General features: G+C 37.1%; 1 protein-coding gene across 3 annotated transcripts; it reads left to right on the top strand.

Moving 5' to 3' along the window:
• Positions 1-766: 766 nt before the first annotated feature.
• On the top strand, positions 767-11,676 carry LOC127837515 (folylpolyglutamate synthase, mitochondrial-like). Of its 3 annotated transcripts, XM_052364669.1 has the most exons (10): positions 767-948; positions 1,478-1,573; positions 4,120-4,197; positions 6,328-6,460; positions 6,956-7,102; positions 7,781-7,878; positions 8,310-8,362; positions 8,831-8,906; positions 9,285-9,348; positions 10,687-11,676. In XM_052364669.1, the coding sequence occupies exons 3-10, from the start codon at positions 4,162-4,164 to the stop codon at positions 11,193-11,195; spliced, it is 1,116 nt and encodes a 371-aa protein (XP_052220629.1). In that variant the 5' UTR covers positions 767-948; positions 1,478-1,573; positions 4,120-4,161; the 3' UTR covers positions 11,196-11,676. The 3 variants fall into 3 exon arrangements, with proteins under 3 accessions (XP_052220629.1, XP_052220628.1, XP_052220630.1); XM_052364668.1 differs by lacking the exon at positions 767-948 and having other exon boundaries at positions 987-1,573; XM_052364670.1 differs by lacking the exons at positions 767-948; positions 1,478-1,573 and adding an exon at positions 2,123-2,160.
• Positions 11,677-14,641: the final 2,965 nt, after the last annotated feature.

Below are 14,641 nucleotides of genomic sequence, written 5' to 3'. Positions count from 1 at the left end.
ACACATAATCCCAGTACAAAGAGGATAAGGAAAATATGCTTACCAAAGGAAAGGGAAAGACGATCGAGAAAAAGAGGAAATCCACATCTATCGTTATAATGGATCCACTCAATCCCAAACCATCGACCAGTGGAATGGGAAACGTATCCGGATCGGATGATGAGAGCATTGACGATGACGAAGAAGTGTGCTGTGTTTGTGGAAAGTTTTACCCCCCAAATGATGACACAAGGCAATACGTTAAGATCGTGACCTGGTCCTATTGCGACAAATATTCTCACTGCGTACATTTGGCATTGTGTCACAAAAAAACTGTCATTAGAAGGGGTGACAGCTTTTTATGCCCCCACTGTGATTAAAATGAGTTATATTTAAGTTATATAGTTCTTGTTACTTGATTTCGAGTTTATTAATTAAACATCAGAATAATAGAAAGCGTTTTCTTCTTAGATATTTTTTTATCTGATGCTATGGATTTTATTTAAATCGTTTGTTTTTCTAGCAATGCATAGTTAGTTTAACAAACAAACGCCCAATGGTCCGTCAATAAACTTTAGTTTTTATTACGTGCGACTGTTTTACTTGGATATTCAATGTGAAACAGTTGCACATAATCAAAGTTAAGTGCATTCACGGACCACTGGCCGTTTTTTCGCTATTATCCGTTAATCGATACACTTTATCTAGACCTCTGATCGCATTTAACACAGTTGATATCTCTTTTTATGTTAAGCGATGTTTTTTAAACCCTTCTGTTTAATACAGTTTAATCACGAAAGTCAGCTAAAACAACAAATATTTATTAGAAATAAACACATATTCACAAAAACAGACATCATTTATTATAAACACATGCCAGGGCCTCGCTATGCCGTCATCAAACTCGGTGCACGAGCTTATAGGGTAATTTTCTGTGACGCAGACTACGATCTACACACATGTTTAAAGGTAAGTAACTCGGTTATTTTATCTGAAAAGCAAACTGTTTCACTCGTTATTGGTTAAACAAAGTATAAATCTAAAAGCATAAATCACATTAAGGTATTGTTTACTTATTTGTCATAAAAATAAATGCGTTTGAAGTTTAAGGTGCACGAACTTATAGTTTAGAGGCTATACACAAGCACTTGATTCAGAGGAGCACTTGATTTTCCAATCAAATCTGCTATACTGGTGTATTGTATTTATAGAAGCACGTTGTTTGGTATAATAAATACATATCAATGGCATATTTCTGGGTATAGTAATATTCCGACCAAGTGAAAAGTTATGTCAACTTTGTCAGACATCACTCCACTCAGGTTGCAATATTTACTATACCCTGCAACTGACAGGTATGTTGATATAATATGGAGTTCTTATAAGAAGGAATTAGACATGAAGCTTTAAATTAATTTGCAATCTTCGTCTGTATGTGTGCTTATAGAGTTCAATATTTCTTAGCTGCTGATGTTTAATAATGTCCTGTTACGTATAGGAACCCCGGGGTGTGCGGAGTGACGTCCCTGGTGCTTGATCACGTCTCCACTCTGGGGTCAACCAGATTGCCTGGCACAAAGCAGCCATATTCAAGGTATCCTTGGGACTGTTGCCTTATGATAGGAGCCTTGCTCTAGACAACTGCAAGTGCTTAAAGTGTCGTCCCAGGTAAGCCTGTGCAGAAAGCACAGGCTAATCAGGGAAGACACTTTCCGTCTAGACTGGAACTTTTATTTCGAAGAGACTTCCTTTAAATGAAGAAAACAGCAGAACATGTCGTCCTTGATAAGACCTTTGCGTACTGCACAGGCTAATCTGGGAAGATTCTTTACCCACATGCATTAAGCTGCGTTTGCAGAGCTCTGCTCATATGTGTTACATGGAATTGAATAGGACTGACTGGGCCCTGTTGTGAAGAAAATGTGACTATTGGTGAATGATACTATATTGAATTTTTTTAAAAGCAATATATCAGATAATCCTTTGCGAACCTATCACCATACATTATCAGCACACAGCATTAACAAGTTCTGCAGTATTAAGACTTAAGGTTCAAGTTTCTACAGACAAAACCATCTCTAAACTTTTATCTTGGTTTATCTATTTAATCAATAGTTGAAATTTCGTTCCGATGATCATGTTTGGCAAGGCACACATTGAGCTCTAACAAACTCGCAAAATGTGAGTAAAACATTTTATTTGTAAGTGATTTTTCATGCTACATGTGTAATTGCTAAAATTTGTGAAAAATAGATGAAGTGATAACAAAAGTTTTCATAAGCCATACCAAAGTCCTTTACAAATCGTTCTACTTTGCATTCAGATTTTTAATTTAAACAAATAATACAATCTTTAAGATCAGAGCCATTCACAATAACACATGTATAAATGATAAGAGGGAAATTTTGATATCACAAATTACCCCAGGTCTTTAAAATGATAAATAGCAGAATCAAATATTTGCAAGTTCAACTGCAAGTCACTTACACAAATGTGCTTATTTTTAAATTAGAGTACGCTTTTTGCCCTTGTTTGTGCTCACTTACTGCTAGCTTGTTGCTAAGGATTTTATTAGCAAAACATTGCCTAAAAATATATGTGTAAGAGTTTGAGTTTAAATTCCACATTATTTTTAGGCATGCCTGCATCCCTAGTGACATTTTTTAAACAGTCTTTTTAGGCATGACTTCCGATCCCAATTTTTTTTGCATTAGTTCAAATCCCTCATACTTTTTTAAAGCATGAGTTCAGATCCAACATTATTATTTTGTAGCTATGACTTCCAATCGCACTTGGTGTTTTAGGTAATAAGTTAAAGCCCACATTATTTTGAAGTCATGAGTTGAAATCTGGCATGAGTTTCCATCCCAACAGAATCATTATTGGAACTAATATGGCCTTGTATAATTTGTATGTTCCCCGAACTATTTTCGGTGGAGCATATAGTTCCTTCGCTTCCTGCCTTCTTCGGCCTTCCGTCCTCTTCCGTCCTGCCCTCCGCCTTCCTCCTGCCGGTCACGGCCGGCCTTCCTGCCGTCCTGCCTGCGGGAAGGCAGTCCTGCCTCCTTCACTTCCTTCCGTCCGTCCTTCCGTCCTGCCGTTCTTCCGCTTCCTTCCTCCTTCCTCCTTCGCTTCCTGTTTCCTTGCCTCCTCGGTTCCTTCCATTCCTTACCTCCTCCTGCTTCCTTCCGTCCTCCTCCTTCCTCCCGCCTCCTCCTCCCTCCTCCTCCCTCCCTCCCCCCTCCCTCCCTCCCTACCTCCCTCCCTCCAATCCCTACCTCCCTCCCTCCCTCCCTCCTTCCTTCCTTCCTTCCTTCCTTCCTAAAAAGTTCTTCATAGCACCTTCAATACTTTTATATTTGGCAGGTAGTTACCTTGCATGGACCTCTACCTTTTGATGAGGTTTGAGGTCACTGGGTTCAAGGTCACCAAGGCTAATAATAGATTTTTCCGTCACACTTTTTTTTAACAGTTTCTCATAGCACCTTTACCGATCTCTTTCATATTTGGAAAGTAGTAACCTTGCATGGACCTCTACCTTTTGATGAGGTTTGAGGTCACTGGGGTCAAGGTCACCGAGGCTAATAATAGAATTTTCTGTCACGCTTTTGTTACCGTTTCTCATAGCGCCTTCAATACTTTACCGTTCTCTTACAAATTTGCCTTGTAGGTACCATGCATGGACCGCGACCTTTTGATGAGGTTTGAGGTCACTGGGGTCAAGGTCACCGAGGCTAATAATAGATTTTCCTTCATGCTTTTGTTACAGTTTCTCATAGCGCTTTCAATACTTTACCGATCTCTTACATATTTGCCATGTAGGTACCATGCATGGACCTCAACCTTTTGATGAGATTTGAGGTCACTGGGGTCAAGGTCAAGGTTACCGAGGCTAATAATAGATTTTTTTAGGTAATAATTAACACATAGATTGACAAAGCGCATCATCGGGGAGCATCCATCAGTTTCAATGATATTCTTGTTTCTTGATGCTTTTCTCCATATATTATGGATATTATGTAAAAGTATAACTAATTATTTGTGAAAAGTGTGAAAATGCATTCCTTATTAAGTGTATATATTCATGGAAAATATTGTTGATGCACCCATTTAAATCTTGATGTGTTTTATTATATTCAGCCTGGAGTCCCAGCTTTCACTGTTCCACAACCTTCGGAAGCCATGAGGTTGCTGGCAGAAAGGGCACTGGAGAAAGGGGTCAGTTATATTTAAGCTCACCTGTAGCCAATTGTTTGAATCTGGATAAATCTTATCCAGCGGATAACTTTTGGTTATCTTCAATTAGCAACTGTAAAAAAAATAGATATCCTATCAGGTGCACATTCGGTTAAGTTTGGATAAGATTAAGCTAAGGTATTTAACTTCGGTTATTTATATCCGAAAAAAGGTTATCTTTTGGGTTGGCTTAAATTAGCCGTATTTATACAATTGGATACTGAGCTTAATGTGAGATAAAATTTTGCTTTCAAGATGAAATCCAGAGCTTGAAGGTGTTAAAACTTCACTACTGTCTTTGGAGTCTTTATTAAAGGTCAATAGTAGAGATCCAAAGCTACGTCTTGCCATTAAGAATAATTATTTCCCTTGAGTATGCACTAAACAAATCAGAGTGAGGTTTACATGCAACAAACCCATTTTTGTGTATTGACTAGAACTACTATTAGTATATGGTACAATCCAAATTACCGGTTTCACCGGAGGGGACTTATGGTTTGCGCTCTGTGGGTCTGTGAGTCTGTCTGTCTGTCTGACTGTGTGACACACTTTTCTGGATCCTGCAATAACTTTAAAAGTTCTTCATATTTGTTCATGAAACTTGAAACATGGATAGATGGCAATATGGACATTATGCACGTCATTATACCCCTACAAACGAAGTTAAGGGGGGTATATAGGAGTGAGCTTGTCTGTCGGTCTGTCGGTCTGTCGGTCTGTCTGTCGGTCCGTATTAAGTGTCTGCTCTCTAATTCAAGAAGTTTTCATTCGATCTTCATCAAACTTGGTCAGAAGTTGTATCGAGATGATATCTAGGCCAAGTTCGAACATGGGCCTTGCCGGGTCAAAAACTAGGTCAAGGTTTCACTTAGTGCGTTTTAAACATTCAGCATGTTGTCCGCTCTCTAATTCAAGTAGTTTTCATCAGAGCTTCACCAGACTTGGTCAGAAGTTGTATCTAAATGATGCCTAGGCCAAGTTTGAACATGGATCATGGCAGGTCAAAAACTAGGTCACGGGGTCACTTAGTGCGTTTTTAACATTGAGCATGGTGTCCGCTCTCTAATTCAAGTAGTTTTTATCCGATCTTCACCAAACTTGGTCAGAAGTTGTATCTAGATTATATCTAGGCGAAGTTTGAACATGGGCCTTGCTTGGTCAAAAACTAGGCCACATGGTCACTTAGTGCGTTTTAAACATTAAGCATGGTGTCCGCTCTCTAATTCAAGTCGTTTTCATCAGAGCTTCACCAAAATTGGTCAAAAATTGTATCTAGATGATGTCTAGGCCAAGTTCGAACATGGGTCATGGCACGTCAAAAACTAGGTCACGGGGTCACTTAGTGCGTTTTAAACATTGAGCATGGTGTCCGCTCTCTTATTCAAGTAGTTTTTCATCCGATCTTCACCAAACTTGGTCAGACGTTGTATCTAGATGATGTCTAGGTCAAGTACGAATATGGGTCATGCCGGGGCAAAAACTAGGTCACTGGGCTACGTTTTACACATTCAGCATGGTGTCTGCTCTCTATTTCAAGTAGTTTTCATCCGATCTTCGCCACGCTTGGTCAGAAGTTGTGTCTAGATGATGTGTAGGTCAAGTTCGAACATGGGCCATGCAGGGTCAAAAACCAGGGCACGGGGTCACTTAGTGCGTTTTAAACATTGAGCATGGTGTGCGCTGTTTTTTTTAAGACAACATGCAAAATATTCTGTGTCAATGCGGCATGTGGGGGTATTCGTCACGTCTGTGACAAAGCTCTAGTTTCATTTTGTTCCTACGTCAAAAATTCTGGTTGCTACGGCAACAAATATAAAAAAATCTGACAATGGTGGAATTTCTGACAATGGTGGAGCCGGTTGGGGACATATATTGCTTGGCAATAGTCTTGTTATCCCTAAAGTTGCAGGTGACTGTTCAAAATATATTGTAACTAGTACAGAAATGTAATTAAAACTTAAGATAAGTTTTATGGTTTTATTTTAGTCATAGAAAACGTTTATTCATTATCAAAGTGGAAGAATAGGCTTGCAGAATGCCATCAGACAGATCTACACAAGTGGCAATATTTTTATGTTCACTTAATATGATGTGCCGCTCTATTTTCCATAGGCTGTATTGCATCAGTGCCAAGACCTCAGTGCATACCATCGGTCACTGAAGCTGGGAATCAAAGGGTACGTTCAGACGCTGAATGCAGCCCTGGCCCTTCAACTATGTCACACCTGGATGTTGAAATACAAGGGTATGAGCATGACTCACATGTTTACCGGTTGTTATTTAGCTCACTTGAGCATCATAGCCTCTACTTTATAACTAGGCCAAGCCATTTATAACATGCACAAATCCACATTAATCTTTAAGGTCAAGGTCATACTTTGAGATAGAAGATAAAAATGCTTTGTTATAGTCAAATCTAAGCAGCGCAATGTCTACATCTGTGTTAAAGAAAAGTATTAATCACTGTCACTGGTAGCTTTAGTTTTAAACATACATACTAATTTTTACCTACAGTAAAATTGCCTTTTCTGTTTTAATATATTCATGTGTATATTGGTAATTCCTTAATGGTGTGTTGTTCTGTATTTGTTGTTTTACTTTCATAAAGGTATGTTTTTGACAGAGGTGTAGCTTTATTGAACGGCCACCATATAAAGGCCAATCAGTCATGAGCCCTGTCTCGATGTGTTATTGTTTACGGCATTTGTTGTTTACATTCATGAAATAATGGTTTTAACAGAGAGGTTCATCAACAACAAAGCACCACCGAAAGACCAATCAGATATGAGCCTTGGGCCAGAGTCCACGGCTTCTGTCACACCCTCTGCGGACCAGATGTACATCCCCACTGTCTCCCCCATTACTCTTACACAGAATGAAGTTAAAGGTACGTTTTAGATAATTCTTATTTGTTTTTTCTTGATTTCATTTAAGTCCATCGACTTGCAGACACTCTCTAGTCTGCTCTTTCCTGGCAAGAACCAACTTAGTAGATTATAACTCATTACCATTGTGTGCATTCAAAGTTATTACTGTTAAGTGCATTTTATCTTAAAGCCATTATGAGCATTATAACGTATTTCCACTTAATGAATTATAACATACTACCATTAAGCGTACTATAACTTAGTGCGTTATAATTTATTACCATTTAATGAATTATAACTCCTTTCCATTAAGTGCATTATAACTTTTTACTATTTACTGCATTGTAACTTATTACTATTAACTGCATGTTAACTTATTACCATTTACTGCATTTAAACATATTACCATTGTGTGCATGCAAAGATATTACTGTTAAGTGCATTATATCTTAAAGCCATTATGCGCATTATAACTTATTACCTTTTAGTGCATTAACATATGACCATTGTGTGAATTCTTACTTTCTTATTTTCAGTGCATTCTGACTTAATACAATAAAATAAATTAAAACTTCTTTTCATTGAGTGCATTCTGACGTATTCCTGTTAAGTGCATATTATTTTATTGTTTTTGTGTGCATTACAACTTTTCACGATGATGTGCATTGCAACCTATGTTTCTTGAATGTGTCCTACAGGCCTGGAAGAGTGTGTATGGCTGGGCAGGAACCAGGTGATGAACGTCTCTGGGGTCTCCTTCTACCTGGACGGGGCTCACACGGTCGAGAGTATACAGGTACACACTAAACTATGCTGTTTATATTTAGGGAAATTCCGTTCAAATAAACCTATGATGCTTCCGTGTTATTTCAACCTTTAATAAAAAACATATGTGGAAAAATCTAACGATACAGCATGATGTAAACTTATTTCTACTTTTGAAAAAAAAATCCAGATTTGAAAAAAACTATTTTAATACAGTGATTCCTATATGTATATATTTGTTCTTTAGCAAAATGCTGTCATATGCTCTTCTTTCAGTTATCTATAAAATGTTACTTAAAGATTATGTGACATTTTTTTAAACAAAAGCTGTAAGGGTTATAAAACTTGACTCAATCATATCTACAGAAATGAAAAGGGGCGAGGATTAATACATTTCTTCTTTCCCATATTGATTACAAGTAGAAAATGTATTGTTATAATTGAGTTCATGTTTAATTGCAGCAATGTGTGGAGTGGTTCAAGACAGAAACAGAGACGGAAAAAAGCAACTACAGGTAAAAACTGGAATCAAATTAATCGTGAATTTGTTGTATATTACACAAACATTGTATATGACTATTACTTTTGCTGATTTGAAAATAGTAGTATTTCCCATAAGTTATCAAAGATTCTCAGCTTGCCAAAGATAAATAAACAACAATTTTGAGTTCTGTTGTGCAGAAAGTAAAGCCCAAGAGGCTCAAATGTTAATTATTTACTAAGAAATAATAATAAAAACATACTTTTGATTAAAACACGACCTGCAAACATATTATGTTATAACAAGGCTGACTATTATTTGCAGTTGAGGAACAACTTTTACCAATTGTTCAATGAAAATTCAACATTATAATTGTGTTACCTTTACCTAATTAAAATGCTTGTGTCCTGATAGACCACATGTTTTACTTCAATATCACATAGAGGAACTTTAACAGTATTTATTTATGTCCGTATAATGCTTGGTTGAACCCTTGTTTCAGGGACGGTGTCTATAGGATTCTCTTATACAACTGTACAGGTGACCGGGATTCCTTCACTCTGATGAAGCCATTAGTGGTATGTAGCCGCTTTTGAATTCAAACTTTTGAAATGAGTGCAATTTCATTCAATATATCTAGTGCCATTATATTCTGTATCCAAGAAATAAAGGTGGTTTTCTTTTGTTATTAACTAATACAAACTTAAACTGAAATCGAAAAAAAACTGAAAAGAGTGAAGAAAACATGAAATTGCAAATTGCCTTTCTCGCTTCATTTGATATCGTTCTTTATTAGTATTTGTTGGTAAAGATTTGTAGCCTGCTTAGTAAATAAGGGGTTTGGTAGCGTGTATAAAAATAGTAGGTCTGCCAATTTTACAATTTTCGAAATTGAACTACTTTAACTAGCTGCTTTTATGAACAGTCTGAAAAAAGTTGTACATGTTGTTTTTCAGTCTTGTGGCTTTGATGCAGCACTATTTTGTCCTAATCTGGCGTATGAAATTTCTGTCAGTGCAGGTATATTGTCTTTTAAAATAGAGTAGCTTGCAGAATAAATTGTATAAAAAAGAATACTGCTGAGCCATTGTTTAAAACGCTATTCTTATAATTTTGATTGCATATATATGTTCATTTACATGTTTTGTGACTGGAGCGAAAATGTCTTTAATTATGTATTCTGTTGTTATGCAGCATTGGAATGGAATGCATTAAGCATTCCACGTGTCCATTCCTACAAATGTTCGTATAACTCAAAGCTTGTGTTTTCAATTCTTCTTTTTCACTGCTTGGTGTATCTTGCTCAAACAAATACAAGTGAATGGCCTTAATGGGTAGCGGATTCTAAAGAAATGAATTTTGGCTGGTTGTCTGTTTTTTGCTCGTCAGGAAGTTTGTGTTTTCAATTCATCTTTAAGTACCGGGTGGATCTTGAACAGTCTTTGACAGTTAAAAGATCTTAAAATTTAGATGATTGTAAGAAAAATAATTTTTGCTGTGACGAGTTTTGGCATGATTATGGCCCTATTCTTGTTTTCAGTTATAGAATAAATAGTTCCAGTATTTTGTGTTTTCAACTCCTCTTAAACACCGGGTGGATCTTGTTGTACTTTTCACAGATTCTCAACTCCTCGTAAACTTCTTGGTCGATCTTGCTATACCTTTCATAGGTTTTCAACTCCTCTTTAACTACTGGGTGGATCTTGCTATACCTTTCACAGGTTTTCAACTCTTCTTAAACCACTTGGTGGACCTTACTTAACCTTTCACAGGTTTTCAACTCCTCTTAAATTACTGGGTGGATCTTGCTATACCTTTCACAGGTTTGCAACTCTTCTTAAACTACTTGATTGATCTTGCTATACTTTTCAAAGGTTTTTAACTCCTCTTAAGCTACTGGGTGGATCTTGCTATACCTTTCACAGGTTTTCAACTCCTCTTAAACTACTTGATGGATCTTGATATACATTTCACAGGTTTTCAACTCCTCTTAAGCTACTGGGTGGATCTTGCTATACCTTTCACAGGTTTTCAACTCCTCTTAAGCTACTGGCTGGATTTTGCTAAACCTTTCACGGGTTTTCAACTCCTCTTAAAATAATGTGATGGATATTGCTATACTTTTTACAGGTTTTAAACTCCTCTTAAACTATTATTTTGGGAATAAAATGATGAAATTCTGAGCACAGCATGTAGAATTGGATCATTCTTACGTATTAATAACATTTTTATTTACATAATGTGTTAGTTAAAATTATCTTTAAATAAATTTTTATCAAGATTCCTTTCATTGGTCAGTAGCAGTGGCTATTGTTTTATTGTTTTAGCAAGTACTATGGCTAATTCACTTTGTTTCAGATCAAACAAACTATACGGTCACCAAAGAAAGCCAGTGCAAGCGCTGTATCACCAACAAAGAGACTTTTGACGAACTCTTACGACAACAGCAGAATATAGGTGGTAGTAACAGCATGGAGACGGGTACCACAGGAAACAAAGCGGAATTTCAGTCTCTATTTTTTTCGTCCATTTCAGAGTGTATAAACTGGATATGCAAACGAAAGTGGTACGAAAACAGGGTAGTGAGTGAAAAGCTGATTAAAGGCGATTTGCTCAACAATTCTGAAGTTTGTATAAACAGGGATTCAACAGATGCGTCAGGTATTAATGGAACCTGTATCTCAGACACCAAAGTGACCAATAGGGTAGAATCTGGTCAGGGACTTCAGACCGGTGATGAGGATGTATACAAATATGTCAATCAAGCATCTGAGGATGCTGACATACAACATGTGGAAGTCTTGATCACTGGAAGCCTGCATTTGGTTGGCGGAGCTTTAAGGGTCTTGTGGGAAAGGCAGCTGTAATGAAGCCTTTGAAAATGTGATATATTTTATATTCTTGTGTTGTTTTTTTTCTCAGGAAACTTTAACAAATTACGAAGTAATTATATCAAAATAATCAAGTGTATTATCATGAATTGGATCATAAATTGGAGTATCGAAGGTTGATCACTGACCCTGCGATGTAAAATTGTGTGGGTATTGGAAGTGAAATCATTTCAACTGCCAATTTTTCTACTACATCTGGATCAAGATGGACGATTGGCAGTTACTGGCATAACTGTGTATACTTAAAACTGGTAAACCAGCTACCTTAGGGAAAATGGGAGTTTGTTAACTGATCGCCGTGATATGACTTGATATGAAAATGGTTGCCACCAAAAATAAATAAATAAAATAAAAATAACAACAAACACACTGTAATATATGAGATAGATACCATAGTATTTTTGTGAAATTGTTTACATACTATCTCGTATTTGAAATGTGGGGAATATGTTTAATAGAATAGATAGAAAATAGTATCTAATTTATTTTGATCTGTACAAAGCATTATTGATTGTTATTGCGTGAACACGGTTTGATAAAGTTTGAGGAATAATAACATTAAAGGGACCATTGTTCAAGTCACGCAATGGTATCTATTTTTTAACAAAAATAATATTTTATGTAATTAAGTAAATACACAAATGTTTAAAAATACATCTTCTTAGAAGTCTCAAGCTTTTTTTGATATATAAAATATTTTACCCTAACTGTAATCTGAATATTTTTTTTTACTTAGTTGCCCAGCAGAAATGGATTTAGTGTCCGCCTGGCAACCGGTTAGTCACGGGTTCGATTCCCACTACGGGAGCGTTCTTAGGATCTCCCCCAAAGACATCAAGTAACGGTTCTACCCAGGAAACGGACTTGTATGCGTTTCAATATGTAATAGGCTTTCCATTCAATCGACCTTAAATAATTGTTAAAAGAACCTGTAATTTTGTCGTACCTTTTTGTCAACTAGTGGGCAGAGTCTAAATTTTACGGGTTCGTCTGATGTCACTGGTCAACTTGATTAGCGCTATCGGAAGTTTTTTTGTTACAAGGAATTTAAATGGTGTATATTAATAAGTTATTAAGGATGTATATAACTGGTGGTTGTCCGGTTAGCGCTGTGCTTTGTAAACGAGCTTCTCACCTAGAAGACCCGGGTGCAATCCCAGGTCGCGGCATCATTAGTTTTGTGGTTGATCACCATACCGGACAGGTGGGGGTTCACTAAGGTGGAGAAAACTAAAAATAAACATAAAGAGTTAAAGTGAATTAAATGAAATAGTTCACGAATTTGCAATACCGAGCTAAGGAGGACTTGAATTACTAAATCGTATAAATTATTCCTATGTAACGTAACACTGTGACTATCTTGTGATAAACTGATGGTGCAGAAGGAGATTTTGTTGAAGCCAAACCTTTACTATTCTGTGCACTATTAAGGATCTACTGCTGCTACTTCTGCTGTCCACGAGGCCAGATTGTCCTTTCCTGTCCTAGCACATGGACAGCTTTACAGAAGGCCTGATTGAATATCCAGTCTTGCCATTTCCTTTCCTAGCCCAATGACTGGACAGCTATATAGAAGGCCTGATTTATTTAACTGTTCTTCATTAGCCATAAGATCACACATTAGATCATTGTAGCATTAATTGTAATTAGTAATATAGTCTTTATGCAAATTGTTGACTTAACCCGAACAAAATATGTCTGTTTAGAAAGTGTTTTTGCCTCTTTATGGTTAGCTCCACTGGCCAGAGGCCAGCGGGGCTTATGTCATGGTCCTGTGTCCGTCGTGCGTGCGTGCGTGCGTTAACGTTTTCTTTAAACATCTTTTTCTCCTAAACTACTGGTTCAATTCTGATGAAATTTCTCAGGAATGTTCCTGGGGTGAACCTCTTTCAAATTTGTTAAAATTATGCCCATGGGATCAAATTTGACCCTGCCCCGGGAGTCACAAAATTGAAAATTTGCTTATTTAAGGCCTTATTTTGTGAAAACTTACAAAATCTTTTCCTTCATAACCATTGGGCCTAGGGCTATCAAATTTGGTATGTAGAGACATCTAATAGTCCTCTACCAAATTTGTTCAAATTATGCCCCTGGGGTCAAATTTGACCCTGCCCTGGGGGTCACACAAATGAACATATGCTTATATAAAGCCTATTTTGTGCAAACTTTAAAAATATTTCTGTCCATAACGAAGAGCCTAGGGCTACCAAATTCGGGATGTAGTGACATCTAATAGTTCTCTAATTTGTTTGTTCAAATTATGCCCCTGGGGTCAAATTTGAACCTGCCCCGGGGGTCACAAAAATGAACATGCGCTTAAATAAGGCCTATGTTGTGCAAACTTTAAAAATCTTTTTGTCCATAACCGTATGGCATAGGGCTACCAAATTTGTGGTATGTAGTGACATCTAATAGTCCTCTACCAAATTTGTTCAACTTATGCCCCTGGGGTCAAATTTGCCCCTGCCCCTGGGGTCACAAAAATGAACATATGCTTATATAAAGCCTATTTTGTGCAAACTTTAAAAATCTTCCTGTCCATAACCATTGGGCCCAGGGCTACCAAATTTGGTATGTATAGTTCTCTACCAAGTTTGTTCAAGTTATGCCCCTGAGGCCAAATTGATATATAAAAATGCTCACCCTTCCAACTTCAATCGCCCAATGGGACGATGGATAGAAAGAAAACGTCACATGCTTGAGTACATTTCAACCCATGCGCATTGCACGCTTTTTTCGCATATAAAAACAGTGGAGCGATACAGGGCCATCATGGCCCTCTTGTTCATAAGGCTCATGAAAGTGCTCTTACCAGAGTAATCATAATCATTACTTAATCATTACCAGCATTAACAAAATAAAAATAAACACACTAAACCTTAGGTTTATTATCAGTTCAGTTAACAATGCTCGAAAGATCAATATTGTTTTCAATGCTGATGATACAAAGAATCCTTCATACTTCAAATCCAGTATTGATAATATTAGTGTCTCAAGTAATTGATCTAAATACAACTCTTACATGTGCAGAAATGTCAATGTAAAAATAGACTGCATGTCATGTTCATGTTTGATTATCTACAAACATCTACTGTAGCCCATAATTAAAATTGCTCATATGTTTTTTAGCTCGCATGTTTTCGGAGAAAACCCGAGGTATTGCCATAGCCAGCTCGTCCGCCGCCCGCGTCGTGCTAAAACCTTATCCATGCTCTAAAATCAAAGTGCTTCCACTTACAATTTTGAAACTTCATATGAAGCTGCATCTTGATGAGTTCTACACGCCACACCCATATTTGGATCACTAGGTCAAAGGTCAAAGACACTGTTACCTCTAATTTAAAACTTCTGACAAATGCACCCACAGCCGAGCGTTGGCACCCGCTATGCGATGCTCTTGTTACTAAAAGTTCTTTTCGACT

The sequence above is a fragment of the Dreissena polymorpha genome, chromosome 7 (assembly GCF_020536995.1).
Source record: "Dreissena polymorpha isolate Duluth1 chromosome 7, UMN_Dpol_1.0, whole genome shotgun sequence".
Classification (NCBI taxonomy): Eukaryota; Metazoa; Mollusca; class Bivalvia; order Myida; family Dreissenidae; genus Dreissena; species Dreissena polymorpha.
This window is presented reverse-complemented; position numbering and strand designations above follow the sequence as displayed.